Source organism: Pempheris klunzingeri, chromosome 22 (genome assembly GCF_042242105.1).
Source record: "Pempheris klunzingeri isolate RE-2024b chromosome 22, fPemKlu1.hap1, whole genome shotgun sequence".
Taxonomy (NCBI): Eukaryota; Metazoa; Chordata; class Actinopteri; order Acropomatiformes; family Pempheridae; genus Pempheris; species Pempheris klunzingeri.
The window spans coordinates 9,108,771-9,128,267 of record NC_092033.1 but is presented as its reverse complement, the minus strand read 5'-3'; the positions used below and the strand labels follow the sequence as shown (position 1 = coordinate 9,128,267).

Below are 19,497 nucleotides of genomic sequence, written 5' to 3'. Positions count from 1 at the left end.
AGAAGCATCTTGTGCATTTCTGAACAGCGATTAGACCCATTACACGAATCCTGACTTTCAAAAGCTTGTTTACCTGCTCCCCATTCTAAGCCTACCGGGCCTCAGTCACATATTGATGAACAGCGTTCCTCTGCTGAGGCCTTGTAACTGGGTGCACCCTGTGTTTCTGTCGGCTCTTGCATCTGTCTGCTGGTATGTCATGTGGAAAGGTCAACCTGGTTTCTCCACCTCTCAAAGTGGGGAAAAAAACACCTACCAAGAGATTTCTGTGCATGTCAAAGATGTGAACTGCAATAAGTAAGAGGCAACAGACAGACAGAGACTCGAATGTAAAACTTAACTGTAAAAGGGAAAAAAGATGGTAGAACTTCTTCAGTTGAAGCCTTCATACCAGTTATCACCTTTAAACTGAATATTTTGCTGGCAGAAGTGATTAACGGTTTGGAGAATTTGAAAAAAAGAGTTACAGTAGTTATTGTAAAACTGAATAAAAAACAAAATGAAGAGAGACACTAACTAAGGGACTAACAATGATCGTAACCAAATTCTGACCAATGCTGTGTAGGTTCGCGCCCCTTTGAGGGTCTTAAGACGTGAGATAAGAACGGGCTCAGTATCCAATAAAATTTAACAGAGCCACTATGGGAGCAGTAGGAATTTAATTTCTCTTATTGCTGATATGCGACTCTCTAGGACAGAGTGGGCTAAACGAAGGGGGTGAAAGGCAGTGTGGGAGTTGTGAAAGAAAAAGAAAGCAAGATAATGAGATTAGGAAGGAAATTACAAGGAGCAAGAGGGATATGCACAAGGTATTGGGAGATTGAGAGACTGTAATACAGAGGCAGCAGGAGCGATGCTGAAGAAGGAAGGAGCAAGGGAAATGGAAATGCAGAGTGGGAGAGAAGGACGAACGAACAAGCAAGAGATCAGAGAAATGGCAAGAGGGAGGGTGGGATGGACAAGGGGCCCTCATACATTGATACAATCGGTCAGGAAATAATAACACGAGTGAGTGAATAAGAAAACCTCATTTCACGTAATGAGTATTCTAATCAAGAGATTACATTATCTCACAGGAGAGAGAGGAGCCCCTGGCAACTGGGTGCTGGCAGTGATCGCATGCTGGGGGATGGCTTAATGTCTTCTATAACTGCGCTGGTACAGCAGAGCTATTACAGTGCATGCCTGTACACAATCACACCCACGGAAACACACATGTATTCACCTAAAGACTGCATGCATGCCAGCTGGAGAAAGAACACTGGAAGCAGATGAGTTATAAATAGATGGGCTCACTAGTTAACTGACCATCGGCATTCGTTTATCTTATTTATCTTTACACGTTGATGATCGGTAAAAATGGTCCCTGCAGAAAACAAATAAACACACATTTGATAACTGGTCTTGTTATTGACTATACTGTGTATTTATATACTGAGGAAGCACCTCATCTTCTTTATTCAGGCAAGTTAAAATGTGGTTTAACACATGAGAAATGCTTCAGAAGAATGTCACAAATTAAAATTGCACAACTCCCAGTGAAGGAGCATCAGGGAAAATGTTGTTTTCTTGGGTATGAACACACATACGGCAGGGGGACACACAGGCACCGATCGCTTTGAGTGCCACAGATTTTCCTCAGAGATTCACCATAGGTCAGCTCAACAGCTGCTAATCCCCTCAGCCAATCAAACGGGAGCAGGGAGCAAGAACCCAGCATAAATACACACCAATTAAAGAACCTCAAATTAATCCAAGCAATCAAGCTTCCCCTGTCTTTTTCTCTTGCTACTTCTTGCTGACAGATTGAACATCACCCATCACATCACTGCCAGCTTCACCACGACTTAATTTACTGTAAGTGAAGGTGAATCAAATCGATGTTTTAAGAAAAGAAAGAAAAAAAATAAATAAATCAAAGATGAACAAATCTCCATGGCAGTGGATGAACACAACAACATCGACATAAAGTTCAGCGTGAAAACATCTTATTATAAGATGCAGCCCTGTAAAATGGCCATATACTTATAACACCATACATTAAGTTAGGCTTGAGTTGATTTATGTTATCCAATCTTCTTTACACATATCACTGACAATCTTTATATCTGCTGATGTTTAACGCTTCATTTTCATTTGATCTCTACGGTTTCAATAGTTCTTCTTACGCTCAGTACTTTAAACTGCACCGTGCACATATGGTCCGAGTACATTACTTCTGACTGACCTGCAGCACCGTCTGGATCTTGGCAGAGACGTCAGCCTGCTCATACAGTTTGATGCCCTCTTCGTGGGCCCCGCCCTGGCACTGCACCGCTATCTGCTGCAGGTGGGCCAACACCACACTGTGAGCCTGGGCCACTGCCTTGAACTTGTCAAACAGAAGCTCCAGCAGTTCCAGCAGCAGCCTGTAGAGGGAGCCAGAGAGAGCAGAAAGGGCACGAGAGGATGAGAAACAAGAGGGGTGAAGAGGGGGAGAGTGGGGAGGTTAGACATGAATTAGAGAGGGGGAAAAGAGGGCGGGGGGGGGTGATCATGAGAACGTATGAGAAGTAATGCAAAACAAACCGACGTGATACATTTTTTTCACTTTTGGAATTAAACAAAAAAACCTAAACATTTAGTTTGTAAGCATTTTTTCCCATGGTCTTGTCTTATGGAGAGCTATTTAATTTAACCTCCATCCAAACTGCACACTTCCAGTTACCAGACACCACACATCCCCCAGTGGAAAGCGTGCGCCACGTTGCCATATAGCACAGTGACCCAAATAGACATCACAGTCTGCAGAGATGATCTTCACAAATACAATTAGTTTGCACCATTACCACAAGTGGAAAACAATTAACCTCATGCTTTTGGGGAAGATAAATACTATTAAGAAGGTTGTTGCTCCACAGTTTAACTATATCTCAATGATGTTGCTGCTGATTAAACAAGATAAGATATTGACTGCTAAATTGTATAGTTCTATATTTGGGAGTACCAATCCCAAGGGTAAGGGGAGGATTGCCTTTTCCCAGTTCATAAGCAATCTTTAACTATTTGATTATATTGTTTCAATATTTTATCTGGTATAATCAGTGGAAACATCATTGAGATATAGTTGAACTGCAGGGCTACAACCATCTTAATACTATTTATCTTTCCCCAAAGCATGAGATTAATTGCTTTCCACTTGTCAAGAGTATTTTTTCTATCTTTTCAAGTAATGGTGCAAAATAATATCATTAATATAAACTAATTATTTACAATTATTGTATTACATCATAAATACGTCATAAACAATGTCCACTGGATGGCTGCACAGGCTGACTGGATGGGTGGTATGCAGTTTGGGTGGGGTTTTGTCTATCATAGTCTAACACAGGACCTAAGAAACACAACCATCACAGCATTCACTGGACAGTTTATTGGTAAGGAAAATGCGTTACTCGTACAATTACAGCCGCCAAGGAATTCAGCTTGTTTTAATATTAGAAAGAGAGAAAAAATAGACCTAGAGTGGCGTGACTGCTGGTGCCATTCAGAACACCAGTTAAGATATTTCTTTCCTATCACCAGCAACCACCTTAGACAGTCTGGTCACTCCCAAGTTTTGCCACAGCTGAAGACGGCTTTCGGTGCTCCTGCAGGTTTGCCTTACTTCCAAATTCATGGTTTCTACAAAAAACAGCTGAGAAATACTCAGCATCCAAACTCTTTTTTTTCTTAACATGATTTTATTGTTTTATTTTATTGATTAAATGTGCAGTATACTAAGGTGGAGAGAGATAAAACTTTAGATTAGAGATAAAGGTAAATAATAAATAAATAATAAAGGTAAATGTAATTGTGAAACTGCTATGAAGAAATTGGACTTCCGACTTGATGCAGAGTAAACTAAAGGCCAAACTATATCTGTCCTGAAGAAACCAAGGGAAATAACAGACAGCAACAGAAAATTTACAGAAAAATCATTAATGAGTGCATTTCACACTACACTATTGCAGTTCCATGTTTTCATTCACATTTCCTACAGTAATAACCCAGCACCTGGGCTGGCTATCAAAAAAAGGAGAGCTACCGAACCTAGACTGAAATGAAGAGTTCTCCTCATTAGTTCTAAATAGCTCTAGCTGAAGAAGAAAGCAAAGCCAGAACTGAACAGACCTTCCACCTGATCTGAGTGCTACACTTTGGATTGGAAACTCACAGTTGCCTCTTCTACACTAATGCTTTCATACTGACTTTGCTATCCCTGTTGTCTGCACAAGGACAAGGCTTTCAAACTAAAGAGGGAACACAGGTTACATTAGTTGAACCTGGATGAGTACCCAGTGCACCCATGCTAGTGAGTGCCCACTTTACTTTAGAAGATATATTACAGTTAATATAATCACATCACATAATCACATAGTCATATTGTTTGTCTAACAATGTTTTTTTAGTGTTGTCCTCTGGCATCTAAATTGGGTATTATTTAATTGGTAGTAAGTGAAACCTACTTTTTTCTTTCCAGGCAATTACCATAAAGGTTATCATTGGCAATTTGAGGTCCCCTATGGACCTGGACTTATATACATATTTCCCATCAGGGGAGTTGAATTATTGTGTGTTAACAGACGAGCTGTCCATAAATTAAGGTTAGATCTAACCTATTAAATGATACAAAAAAGGCCGACTGTATTAACCTGAAGAACAGCTAACCAGAATAGCAGGTTCCAAACCAGAAAAGGCTGCGGCTGCCAAAAAAACAAACCATCTCCTGTTACTCAAAAGCACCTGAGCCAATTCCTCATTAATGCCAAGTCAATGCAAATTACCACAGATTTAAATGTTGCAAGACAACAAAGCATACTAAAAGTTGTGGGAAGTGGCCAAGGTTTCCTGGGAAGGTATAAGGATAATGTAGAGGCGAGATGGATGTTTCACTAGGGGGCATTTTGGTTGGCTGTCTGTCACTACACTGGCAGTAGCAGCGAGTAAATGTTATTAATGGAGAGGAAAGCAGGCACAAATCACTATGAGCTATAACTCAGTAAATGGAAGATGTTTGTGAGAGGAAGAGAGGAGCTGAGAAATGTCAATGAGCTGCCCCCACTTCTCCATGCATAAATATGAAGGACTGACAAGAAAAAGGATACATAGAGAGCACCAACTTTCAGAAATGGACAAACAATACGTGATCGTGAAAGCATGCTTTGAGGTAGACACACACAAAATGTATGGCTCTGGCCTTGTCACTTCTTTTTGTTTTATTTCTAAGCACAGTGCAACCGCACCCCCACCTCACCTCTTACACACAAAGACAGACGCACACGCACACGCACGCACACACACACACACACACACACACACACACACACACACACACACACACACACACACACACACACACACACACACACACACACACACACACACACACACACACACACACACACACACACACACACACACACACACACACACAGTGTAGACAGCCCAGTTCTCCTCATTATCTCCCAGTGGAGGTCATCTTAATCCATATTGCCTGTTCTTCTTCTTTGAGGCCTCACTTCTCATTTCCCCTAAGGATCGAAACTAACACACACATGGCTGATGAACAGCCGGGAGAGACAGCAGGGAGCACACACGTGGACGGACAGTCCCTGACTAACTGACCGACAGTTATGTCTATGCGTGTGTGCGTGTTTCCTCTGGCCATTCAAGCATTTCCTTACTTAAATCGACTGCCTTTCTAAGGGATTCAGATTAGATTCAGAATCTCCTATATACCAAAAACAAAGCCAAAAAAATGAAGCTCTGTTTTTGCAATGCAAAATAAAAAAAAAGGGAATCTGAGTTCAACAAGTCTGATCTGATGTAAATTGGACTGAGCTACTCACAGATCAGTGGCGCATGCTAATAACTTTAGTGCATGGAGTGGGAACCTGTATGGAGTATCTTACCAAAAATAACATTCAGTGGAAGGAGTTGGAAATGAAAATGCACTTCCAATGTGACTTATCGCAGAGAACGTGAATGAGAACATAAACCTCCAAGAGCAAGCCACACACCAGAGTATGTGCTGTAAAGTGCTTAAGTGCTGCCTGCTAGACTGCAGGGCTATAAAATATAGTGCACAATATGCAAGACCATTGTTCCCTACAAGTGGTACATTGGTTGGAGTTTCCATAGCAACAAGCTTCGACTTTAAATTGAAGTGAACATAGGCAGAACAAGGTGTGTATCCATCCAAATACAAACACACACGCGCGCACCTCTGAGTGTTCGGCCGACACCAATGCAGTGTTAAGCATTCACACACATAAGCATATGCAGGCAAACTTAAAGCAATCTGTTAGGAGTACAATGAGCTACACTGTTGTCTATTACATTGAGGTCAGATGAGATTCAGCAGGCAACAGGAGGAGGAAGGCAGACGAGGCCAGAGAGAACATCCCTGACAGAAAACAAGACGTTCCTCTTAACTGGTTCAGGATCAGTGGACTGAGACCTGTGTCTCCCAAGTCTGCTCACTGTAAGTCTGCAGGAGCCGATGTGACTCCTTTGAAAATGTAGCAGTCCTCTACGGCAGGTGTGAAGTTGTTTGTGTGTGTATGGGTGTGTTTAACCATGACTTGTCTAGGTTTAAAGCAGCAGAGTATCTGTTTTCATGGTCTGAAGCAGGTGTGCCTCCGGTCCTAGCCTTTGCTGTGTTTCATACCTGGTTGACTGTCTGACTATGAACACCCTGGGACAGCATTCAAAACATGTTATCAACTGCCTTTATTGTAAACTAAATAAACTTAAGAGTCACTGAATGCTAACATGAAAAATGACTGGTGACTAATCACATACTCATAAAGATATTAGTATTTATAAACAGCTGTACCGGATTAGTCAGAATCTGCAGGGATGGTAGATACATTCATAAACTTTTCCAACCACAGGAGAAAGCAGCCTCCCTGTACTTGACACCGAGGAATTGATTCTAATGGGAATACCATAACTACAGAGAAATAAGCAAGCAGGCTGCGATAATAAAACTCTTGTATAGATACAATACTGCGAGGATTACGAGCGACAGCTTTATTAAAGTCTTTTTCAGTGGTTACAGCAGGAGCTGCATACTGCTTTATGGTATTTATACTGATCTGAAAGCATTGCTAATGCTGCTTATTATTTTCTATCAGGCAAACATTATCATTTCAAAAAAGATGGCTTTCATCTTTCCACAGAACCTCTTCATGGCTATCTACTTTACTGTTTCTCCTTTTCCCTCTTAATCTACTATTTATTATTAACCTCCAGTTTTCTCATTTTTCCCCACTGATTAGTATCAATCCTTGCTTTTTGGGGAATTGCTCTCGCCTGTCAGGGAGCCATGATATTTTAACATCGCGCATTCCTCAGTTTGCCTTCCTTATCCTTATCCCGTCTCCTTATTGTACCTTGGCTGGCTCTCCTGGGCCAGGTTTTCTCCTCTCTGGTAAGCATGGTCTGCTATCTGAGTGGTGGACCTCTTCACGATCTGTTTCAGCTCGGGTTCCAAACGCTCCATAATGGCTTTGATGGTCTCCGGGATTTTCTTCAACTTTGCCAGAGCCTGAAGATAAAAGGATAAAACAAACACTTTACCTGAAGCAAGAACACAGAGACACTGAAATATTTGAACAGAACACATTGATGGATGTAACATGACTGAGGCGTGAAGATTTACAGCATGTGTGTGTTCGGTAGTGTTGGTGTACTGCAGTGATTGTACCTTGATGAGGATGCCCATGAACTCAGCACTGTTCTCCTCTGGATCCACCTCAGGGAGGTCCGCTTGGTTTAACTCCCGCACATCCTGCTGCAGCTCACGCACTAAGAGATAAACACAAACTCATACGTTAGCACATACTGTGAGTGCTTACAAAATATTTACAGGCAAAAGGATCCAATTATTACAGTAATGAACAAATGTAGAAAAAGAGGACCAAACACTGTTGCTTGTTGCTCACACTTGCACATTTTTATGCCAGTTTTATTATGTGTCTGAATGTTGTGTCTTTTTAAGCCATTGTTTTCTTATGACATGAAAGAGAAAATCAAACAAACATCTCATATCTGCAGTATTCTACCGAGCTACCTTTTAGCTACTGAGTGTTATTTACTGAATATGATTTACATAAAAAGCACTTTGTGTTTTCTTTGATAACTTTTAGCACTGTGGAAGCATTTACCTATTCAACAGTTTCTTTAACATGACAGCTGCATATTTACAAAGCTAACAACCAAGATTCAACTATCATCTTTTTGATAATACATTAAAACATGTACATTTTATCTTTAACTATATTAATATACTACATCTTTCTCTTTTAAACACACAAACGGGCACCCATCCTGTTATCCCCCCTTGCCCCCCTTTTGTGCTCTCTCCATCTGACTTAGCCACATTAGCGGCTAAATTGAGAGTGGCAGCATCGAATGATGCTCTAATTTCCATTAGATGGGGCCTCCCAATTCCCCATCAAACCACGTTAAGAGAGTTAATGTTTATGGCAAGTTAATGGACTTTGGGTGTATTTCCTCTTTTCCCCCATTTCAACTGTAGTCTGTGTAATAATTATGACAATTACTCGCTACAAATGAGGTGTTCTAATGATATTAGACAAAATAGCAAGCTAGGCCATTGATGGAAGCTGGCTGCTGTGTCGTGACCACAGTTGTGAGCATAACGGTGTATGAGCACTTACTGCCTGATGGTAGCTAATTGCCAGTGTTCTCTTTGCATAACATGGGAAAAAAAGTGGCTTAGCTTTTACTTTTAGGCCTACAGGGTGGGGGAATTGAACGGGGATTTATTAAATATGGGTGGTAATTTGCACATTTGTTTGTATGTTTGTGGGTGAGGGCATGGCATGCACTTTCATGGTGATGAGCTGAGCTGAGTGAATAAAAAGACATGGAGTAAAAACTACAAAACTGAAATGACGAGATAAGCTCTCACTGAGGGAAGAGTTAACTGTGAAAACAGAGAGAGAGAACTACAACAGTTGAATTCAACAACCACTGGATGGCATGAAAAATAAATGTCGAATGTCGAATACATCTGCTATCTCTATGGATACTGGGAGGTACATACAATACAGTGTATGGTTGCCTGGTATCTACAGAGCTAAAAAGAAACAGTGAGTCGCTAACATTAGAATGCCAATAGTGGGTGGTAAAAAAGTGCCAGGCTTAATATAAAAACTCAGAAACACCAAGGGAACACCAAGTTATTGCAGGATTAACTTTTTTCATTATCTTCTTGTTTGCGTTCCTCCGTGCTGTGCCTGGAAGGAATGCAGTGCTGACTCTACGCCCCTACAACCAAGAGAGAATTCATACATTCCTGAATGCAGTTATATTCTGCATTATCAGTCCCTGTTAAAGCGCTGGTTACCAGTTGGAGCGTAATGAATGGTGCTCCCCTGCTGTGATGACAGGGACGCTGGGTGACTGATGGTACAGATAGCGGCGACAAGATGATTATGATGTTAGCAAGGGAAAGGTATATTATGATCATAGTTGAAGATGTTTTGACACATACTGCAAGAAAAGAAATGTGGGCGTGTGCATGTGCCAAGAGGCACCAGTGGTGTATGTGTAGTCCTAGAATTCATTTCAGCAGTTTCTGTGTATTCAGTAAAAGTGTGCGCATGTGTGTGCGTGCAAGAACGGTTGGCAACACACCAATAATGACATGCAAATGGATGTAAACCAGAGTGATGCTAATGACTTCATTATCACTAACTATATCAGCACAGTGAAAATAAAATCGCAAACTGAAATCCACACACTTTATTATCCAAAGAGACTGACAAGACTTCTTTGTTGACGTGTTTATCTCTATAGTACTCCAAAAGTATGCAATTTTAATGGAGAACAAACTACATAATTTTTCATGAAACGCCCTCTTAAAATTCTCATATCTTTTTGCTTTTCTTTTCCTTCGCTATCATCTGTTTGCCTTCTTTTCACCAAGCCACCACCCATTTTTTCTCCATTATTCCCTCTAACTGACCTATATAATGTGATCTAAGGACCATACCATTGCCAGATCCAGGTGTGCTGAACTGGGATGAATCCAGCAGCTTGCGTGGCGTCGACAGGCTGCTGACATCCATCACAGGCATTGGAGATGCATCTTTGGTAGTGGAGCTGTGAGGAGAAAAAAAAAAAAGTGATGATCAGGATAAAACGAGTGATTTGATTTTAAAAATATATGCTTTCTATCAAAATCATTATAGTGCAACTGCATGAGAGGAATAGGCTGAAATGAACTAAACTTTAGTATGGTCTAACAGAAATGCACCCACTAACCTACCCCTCTCTAAGAAAAACAATTTACTGTTTCAACAAAAAGCCTTGCATTTCTGGGTGGGAATCGGCGCTGCTTTCCAATGAGCCATTTATCAAGCCTTAAGCCAGAGGTGGAAGCAATCCAGGTCTTTTAAGTTGGGCGGTATAAACACAGTGTGCTTGCTAAGTGAGTGGGGTGTATGGAGGCTGGCTTGTTGTTAGAGGCGACCCAATACAGGAAGGCCGGGACCTGTCACTGGCTGACCCTCAGTAATAAATCATTGTACCTTACCAACCCACTGCCACCATAATTACTGCACCCCACATACACAGACACACTTGTGTTAAAGTGCAAACAACATTTTAGCTGAATACTATCAACAGAACACAACAGCATGAACAGTGTGTTCCAATCCTATGTGCTGCATTATCCCTAATAATTTATATGGCTACACCATGAAACTACAAAACTGGCCAGTGGGTCACGGAGGCATAGCTAAGGTTATTCTCCTAATGGCTGCAAAACGTACTTCATCATTTGAAGCAACACTGAAGGCACACACAAACTGTGGATGTTGCGTTCTATCATCTCATGTACCTACTGCAAGTAATTGGCAACTGACATTATCCACTAGCATAAAAAATGATTTGTTCCCTGGAATCTATGTGTTATGTGTATGCATGTATATCTTGGATGTTCTTAAAGCAGCCCCTATCGTGACTCTAAATACATTTCTCTCCTATGAGTAAATTAGTAATGTTTTCCTCTTTACAATAAATCGATGTGGGGTGTTTTTCATCTGTTTCTTTGGAACTTCACAGCAAAAAGTACAAACATAAAGAAGTAGAGCAACAAGTTATACAAGATCTAATTGTTTTTGTCAGTAATTGGCTTGGTTTCCATACAGTAAATAATTGGCAAGTTGTCCCAGCAATGAAATAACTTTAATGAAGGCACATCTCTACAGTCTAAACTTTTCAAAGAAGAAAGCACTTTAAAGGCTACATCTCCATTGACGACATAATAGGCAAAAAACAACAGCTTTTAGTACCTCAGACCAAACAAACTGGCTAAAAGATGTATTTTATTATAGTTCATAACTTTTTCCGACCTCGCTCTCTCTGTCTCTCTTAATCTTGCACACTTTTATATAGTATATTAGTGATACCACAGTAAAAGAAAATAGAGACCATCTTGCAATGAGATCACACCAGCCATGATGCCAAATTGGTGAGTATGGTGCAATGGAACACGACATGAGAGAAGTGAGAGATGTAAAACGTATCATGTTAGTTATAGTTATAGTTGTTATAATAAAGGATGAATGTTATCTAGATTGCCCTGGATCTGTGGAGAGGTATAATTGATTGAAAAAGGGATAAAGTGTTACACAACATAAAACAAACATTGGCCAGTGGTGGAAATAGCCCCTTACATCCTCCCTACCCCCCTACTATCAAACACTTGCTCTGACCCCACCATACTGAGAACTCAGCCTTCAGAGGGAGCTCAACTACACACCTGTCAAGTTTCATGACTGCATCTTCCACAAAATCTGACTAAATCGGTGACAGACAGACTCACAGACAACAATACCAGCCACACACTGTCGTGGTTGGTAAAAATGTATCTAATGTTTATTGCATGGACCCATAAAAGACTAACTGCAGCTTTGCTAAAGCCAATAGGGGTTTTGTTGGGGAAATGAGATGTGATGAAATGAAACCCCTACTGACTGTATCCTAAATGGCACAATATGTAAGATCTAGGCAGAATTTTGGTTTCCAACATTCAAAAATCAACTTACATCAACACAATGTGAAGCCTTGACAGTATTGACATAATGTCAAAAATGTCCATGGCAGAGATTTCTACTGAAGTTAGCATGCTGACCAGCTAGCCCCGACCAGAGCTGTTTCATAACACCACCTTGTACCCCAGAGGTGACTCACAGCAGCACTGCCCTCAGTCCAACATGAGAAGAAGTATCACCCCTATTAATCTGGAGCAGGCAGCCAAATCTTACAAACTGCACCCTTAAAGTAAACAGTTTGTGACCACTATTTGTGCTACTGTGCTAAATACTGTAAGCGTTTGCACAAGAACAGTTTCATATTTATATTCTTGTGAAGACATCTGAGCACCCACCAAAGTGGAAACAGAAGAATATAGGGAATATAAGCCAGCGCCCCTTACCCTGGGAGGCGAATAAGGTTTTTGTCCTTGTTCTTGTGTCCCAGTCGGCTTGTGGATTTGATGTAAAGGTGTCGGTGCAGCTCATCAATGAGTACGAGGTGGATGTTAAGCTTCTTGCTGTGGAGCTCCAGGCGCAGATCTCCAAGCCCCTCCACCTGCAGCAGGGGTCCTTCCAAGGACTCCACGGCTGACACCTGTATATGACGACATACAAGCCAATTAAAGGTGAGTCTAAGCCACATCTTTCCAGTTTCACAGTGTTTGATTTTAACTCTTTTGACTACCTGTTGTTTTCCACTATCACTATCTATCTACGAAGACAACCTAAAAAGTTGGTGAATGACGATAACCTTTTGTGTTTTGTTTTAAAGTTCACTTGTGGAATGGGCTTTTACTGGACAGCTGACAGTAGAAAGCCATAGAAAACATATATACAGTGGAGAGAGGACAAGAGGGACAACACACGACAAAGACAACTGAAAATCTGAATGTAACTCTTTCATGGCCAGTGAAAAACAATAAAAACACAACCAACATTGGAGGGTGGAGGAGAGCATTCATTGGTCTTAGACACACAAAACTCAACCCTACACATATAGGACAGTTATGTATCTTACCCATCAATAACTGAATAACCATGAGGGCTATACAAAGACAGGAAATTAAATTCATCATCCCGCTAGAGAGTGGTTAGTGAAAATCTGCCCAAATCTTATATCACGTCGAATGGAAATATGATTGTAAAGACTTTCAAATTGGCCTATTAGGCCACAGCTTTAGATCATTCCACTTGAAATCACACCTTATACCTACATATACCTACCTGGTATACATCAAGAAGCCCGAGCTGAAGTTTTTTTTTCTCTAGTTACAATAAATGTTGTTTAGTCAAAGCCATATTCACCCCCATCATCCTCATTAAGTTAGGTCATTTTCAAGATTTTTCAGTTAATGACACCTGTCCCACAAGCTCCATTTTCATCTACTGTATCTCCAACTCCCAGAGAGTCCGCAATGGTGAAGCTTCACTCCAGATTTACAATGAATTCAACAACTTCACTGATACTTATTACAATCATTTGTAGTCAATTCAATAAACTGTACATTAACATTTCTAATGTATCAGTTTAATTCATTGAATGCTTTTTCTATTGTCCTACAAGTTTACAATCATTCTTCATATATTGTACATAATAGTGTTTCCCACCAAAGATGAACATGCCCTCCTGAGTCATGCTCTTTGTTTCTCCAAATTCACCCATTCATTTGACTAACAGCAGAAGCAGTGGCTATGCCATGTTAAAACAAAACTTATACTAAAAAAAGTCTGTAGGTGCGTACTTATGTGTATTTCTATGTGAATGTGAAGAATATTTGCATGACCAGGGCACGCCACCAGGGGATGGGTAGCTGGGGCAGGGGGAGCGCTGGGAAGGGGGCATTGGTCAAGTGTGTGTTGATGCAAATGAGAGCCACATTAGGGACAAGATGAGCTAATGCGCTGTATGATCAGCCCCCTTTGGCTTAATAGAATAACTCTGCAGCCAGCGAAGCTTTGCATCTGTATGTGTGTACACACACTTCTCAGATGTCTGTGTATGATTAGAAGTGTGTGACTGTGTGACTGTAAATCATTTAACACTTATGTGTCTGTGTGGGGGGGGGTATCTCATTACCATCGGGCTGGGATGACAGTGGAAGGCTGGTTAACATCATTAGCGGGCCTGGCCTGTCAGCATAATGATGGGATATGAAGCCTCTAGTGAATATGCTTGGGAGCAAGAGAGATGAAGAGAAGAGAAGAGAAGAGAAGATGATCACTATGCTCTGAGCTCCTAGGAGGGGTGTCAGAAGTTGTATATGTGCACCTGGGAGCAAGGGAATGGAGAGGAGAGGAGAGGAGAGGAGAGGAGAGGAGAGGAGAGGAGAGGAGAGGAGAGAGAAGAGGAAACCAAAACCAGTCTCATTTTTAACCAACCCCATGGGGTCTAAGTCTGCCATTCAATAGCAGACAGAGAGCCTAGTCTGAATTCTAATTGTCAACCCTTAGAGATAAGTCTCACATAAACACACACAGACACACACACACAATGTAACGGACAGTGGGAGACAGAAAAGGAGAGAGAGAGGGGCTAGGAGGTTTATTCCTGGCGATTCCAGCAAGCTATTATTTTAGCTTTAGAGTTCTTTTAGACCATCATGTCAAAAACATACAAATAACAGTGAAAGATTGGGGGAATCATTCACAAACTAACCATAATGTCATTTTATAACCATAACAAACATCCTCTACTTTGGTTATTTAAATTGGACTTTTCACACATGATTTATTCATGAACAGCATAAATATGTCACCAAAGCAAAAGTTAGAACTAATGCATCCAACAGCATTTTAACCTGCAGAGGCAAATAATATGTGCTTTAAAATGTGATTTTTACATTCCAATGAAACTCCACCATCCTCGACAAGTAAAGCCCATTTGAAGTTTGCAAGACAGAGCCACAGCGCCCAACTGACTTTGAACTTTCCACAACCTTTCAAAATCGCACTGTACTGAATGAGCGCAGGTTGAGTGAAGCTCCACTTCTCTCCACGCCCACAAAGAGGATTTCTTTTCTGGCCCTTTGGGCGCACCATCATCCCTCCTTCTTTTCCTCCTCCTCAGATAACCCCATTCAAGCCAACTAATTATTACCAACGTCTGAAGGAAGATGTGTGGGAGTGACAGGGAGAGAGGAAAGGGGAGGAAAGGGAAGGAAAGGAACAGAGACATCACAGAGCCAGGTCGTTTAGTCCTCAATGCCATCCTCCAGCTCCCCTGCGGAGCATACTGCAAAACACACATCAAAAGAACAAGAGTGCCGACATACAAACACACCTGCAGCGCCCTCACTGCACTTGGATGATGTTCACTTTAAGTAAAAGAGTTGCAGCCACTGGACTGTTTAGGGCTAGAAACGGATTCTTTAAAAGAGATGACAGGCACCAGGACATCAATCGTAGCAGAAGCACTTCACAAACACTGGTGTTTGTGTATGTATGCCTGTGTATGCCTCGGTATTGCCTCATATGTATTTACATATGTCATAAGGTTTTCCTACAACTTCAGAAACAAGAATACAATTTGTTCCTTTTTTCACTCTCTTCATCTCGATCTGGACAAAACATAGCTTGAGGACCAAAAGCTATCATGTAATGTATCTTTTCTCATTTTTCTCTCTTTCTATCCGTCTGCCTCTCTATCTAACTGAAATACCATGCAGCACACACACACTTAGACATGCAAAGACGCTGCTATACCACCACATCTGTGACCATTCATCCACTCACCAGCATATCCGTGGCATGAAGGTAGTGCTTGCTTGCCATGTAGGTCTCCAGCCGTTGAGGCACCTGCTTGATGCTTTCGATCTCGTCCAGCAGCTGGAGGACGTGCTTGTGCTCAATGCCCTCTATCCACAGCTTCCGCAGCTCATCCCGTTTGCAGTGGAGCAGCATCTTGCAAGACAAGAGGTTCTCCTTCACCTGCAGGACAAAGGGAGTTGAAATCCAAGCCAGAAAGACAAAATACATGTGAAGCTAGTAATGCCTGAAAACAAAAGCATTTTGGATGTGAGAGTAGTAAAATGAATTTCATAAGTCATCATTTATCGTAGGCAGTAGGACACTGGCCGTCTTTTTTGCCAAATCAGTATTGGCGTTGACATGGAGGGGACCGAGGAGCTAACCTTCACATTTTAAGTATTTTCTGCATGTGTGACAGTGAAGATTATGTCCAAAGGGCGAAGGATTCTGACTTCAGCTGACGATTGTTAAGTAGGCAGTTTTCTTCTTGGCTGAACAGGACTTTTGTTAATTAAGTCAGTCTTACAGTCTTGGAGAATAAAAAAAAGCCTAAAAAACTGTGATAACAACCATTTTAATGTATGAGGAGACAAATGAAAATGAATGAAAAAGATGTTTTGTTTTTAATTACACAGCTTAGCGTCACTGCCCTGAAATCCACCAGAAACAATGTAAGCATTCTAGCAATGGTTTTCACAACACGCCATATTCATTTCATCCAGTGCCAGTTTTTTTTACACAAACATAGACTGGATATACAGCTTATGTAGATTAGTCTCTCCTTTTTACCTGTTTGATCTTGTTTCGTGAGCTGGTGATGCGCTCGGTAATGCTCTGATAGGTCTTGATGGCAGTGGTAAGCTCGGCATAATGCTGAACAATCAGCTCATCTAAATCCCTGTCACATGTCTCAAAGGCCTCCTCCAGGCGACCCTTCTCGGTCTCCCTGTCCTGCACATCATCGCTGCTGGACAGAGTCCTGCATCGGAGAAGAGGGAAAGGAAAGGTAGAATTCAGCTCAATAACTAAATCCACATCATGAGTCTGAACGAAGCATCAATGTTGGAATGAAGAGCAGAGACCCTCAGAAAATGGCATTTGGAAACTGAATTTGAGCTAAGCTTTCACTGAGCACCAGAAGGCAGCATAAAGTAGAGACAGAAAAACAGGGCTATGACAGGAACAGCACAAGACTTTATATGCCAACATACCTTTATAGTATCTAACAGCAAGTAGTGGTTTTGTCAAATATGGCATTTGTTCACATATTTGGGGGAAGATGTTCATTTGAAAGGTCATCTTTTATTTACACTATAAATAGTAAACCATTTCTTGTATTACATACTGAGGAAACAATATAACTGACTGTTTTAATTTGATTTTTTTTTAATGTACATTTTCTTCTCTACAAAAGAGTTTTACAAGTGGAAGTGAGGCTCTGAAACAGATACTTACAGCTGTCAAGAAAAATTAGTCCACTACAAGTCAAAGTCTTGCATTCAAAATCTTACACAAGTAGAAGTACAGAAGTATTAGCAGCAAATTGTTGCTCAACTTCCCAAAGTGACAGCACTCATTATAATTTTGTTATGTAATCATGACTGCTCAAATTTAAGTTAATTGTAATTTGTAATACAGTTTGGCAGTTTTATAGATACAATTTAACCTATAACTAACCTTATCTTATAAACTGAAGAAATATTTTCTGTGTAGGACACTGATCTTCAAAGTGACTATTACCTGCTGTCTGATGAAGATAGTGGAGTGGAGAGATCAAGATTTCCCTCTGAATTGCAGTTGAGTTAAAGTATATCATAGCATAGAATGGAGATACTTGACTAAGGGTCACAGTGAGGTGACAATGGATGCAAAGTGCACCTTTCATTTGCTTAATCTTTTTCATATGTTAGAGTTTTTCGGTGTCCAGTTATAAACCTCTGTGTTCCTACTATACAAAGTCATGAAGTGAACTAAGAGTCCAACAAGTCAAACCCAGACAAACCGATGTTGCAATGAAACGTCTTCAAAATTAAAGTATGTTGCGCTTCGTTGAGCCAACCGGAATTAAAAAAAAGTACTTTACTTTTGCACAGTTATCGTCCAGCTGAACTCATTTGTGAGACGAATAACGGTTAATTGTGAGAACCGCACACTGAGACCAAGATTCAACCTTTGCTCCTGCTTCAAGAATAAATAACATAAATAACGCTGCTGTTAATATTAACCGAGGCAAAAAAAAATGCCAAATAAAAACAGTAAACGTGTGAGCTTTACTATCTTTCATATTATCAACAATACAGGAAGGATGTTGCTAACATGTAGCTTTAGCATAAAAGCTAGCTGTCAATCCGTGTCTGCCGGCAAATGCGAACACAGATCACGAGCTGTCTCACGTCTGCCCAGCGTCGTCAACTTGATTTAAAGACGGTGATAAACCTTACCTTATGACTGAGATTAGAAGACCAGAGGGGTCTTTGTTTTTGCTAACTGCAGTCCTGTATCTCCCTGTGTCAGCTGCCATTTTTCCAGCTGCGGCACCCAAACAGGAAGACGAGAAACGCGAGTTCACAAGGAATTCTGGGAGTTGTAGGTTGAATGGAAAGTAGCTCTGTCACATGTTCTCTGACTTCTGCTTAAGTGATCGCTGTTACATATATACAGATTCTAGTTGCTGTGTGGTGACTAAGATGACATTTAAATGTGATATTGATATTTTGCGTTTGATGTTTAATATGTTTTTTTCCACACAATGCAAATATCATAATAGATAAAAACACTTTTCAATTTAACATTTTCAGCCCAGTCCTCTAGAGACCGATAAAGGAAAGATTGAGCAGCGAAGAAAGGAGAGAGACAGTGTGTGTCAGTGAGTTAATAGCTTCCCACATTTAGAACATATGGTGCTGGATTTGGCAGGGCTGTCCTGCTCTGTATCTCTGTCAATCTATGCTGTACCAATGAGAATGGGAGAGGACATTGATTCTGGAGCAAAGGGGGTCGATTCCCAGCAGCCCTGGCCCTGATTGATGCACTGGTGGACCGACGAGATAACATTGTGGGTGATCTTTGTGCCTTTTCCAAAAAAAAAAAAAAAAAAAGAAACAATCGCTGTGTCATGCAGGAGATACTGTTTTCCTTTTGAAGGCACCTAGCTTCCCCAGCCCAAGTTTAATTTTAAAGCTCTTATCACCTCTCCCTGCAGCCCATGTTCCATTAGTCCAACTAGTCTTTTCTTGCTTCTTTTCTCAAATAACACAGCACCAGAGTAATTTCTTTCAGCTTGATGTTCGCTTGGACATTAAGTGACTGCTTTGGCTGTCTAACCTGCGTGTGGAAGGGCATTAAGGTCTTTGTAGGACATGCCTTTATGCTGTCAGTGTATAGATATAAATGCAAATGCTGCATCTCAATCACTCTGTGTCCTCCAACTATTGCTCAGTAAAGAAAATATGTAGGCCACAACTTTTATAACACTTTGAATAATTGCACAATCACTCTAATAAAACAACTCAATTTCTTTAAATTCTGATGAATAGCAGAATTACAGTTTAAGAAAGATTAGGATTGGATGGATTAAGATTAGAGCAGTTGTATTAGCAAAAGCACATATTTAAGCAGGTGCTTATCCTTAGATATGGTCTTTGTGATTATTAAA

General features: G+C 40.8%; 1 protein-coding gene across 1 annotated transcript in view; it reads right to left on the bottom strand.

Moving 5' to 3' along the window:
* exoc4 (exocyst complex component 4) overlaps positions 1-18,373 on the bottom strand; it is a 108,822-nt gene extending 90,449 nt beyond the window's left edge. Inside the window, exons 1-8 of the mRNA XM_070853856.1 lie at positions 18,284-18,373; positions 16,632-16,821; positions 15,828-16,022; positions 12,497-12,690; positions 10,049-10,158; positions 7,733-7,833; positions 7,419-7,573; positions 2,228-2,408 (exon numbers count right to left, since the gene is read on the bottom strand). Of these exons, the coding sequence (XP_070709957.1) occupies positions 2,228-2,408; positions 7,419-7,573; positions 7,733-7,833; positions 10,049-10,158; positions 12,497-12,690; positions 15,828-16,022; positions 16,632-16,821; positions 18,284-18,363 (1,206 nt within the window). The 5' untranslated portion in view covers positions 18,364-18,373. The remainder of the gene's footprint in view (positions 1-2,227; positions 2,409-7,418; positions 7,574-7,732; positions 7,834-10,048; positions 10,159-12,496; positions 12,691-15,827; positions 16,023-16,631; positions 16,822-18,283) is intronic.
* Between the last annotated feature and the right edge of the window lie 1,124 nt (positions 18,374-19,497).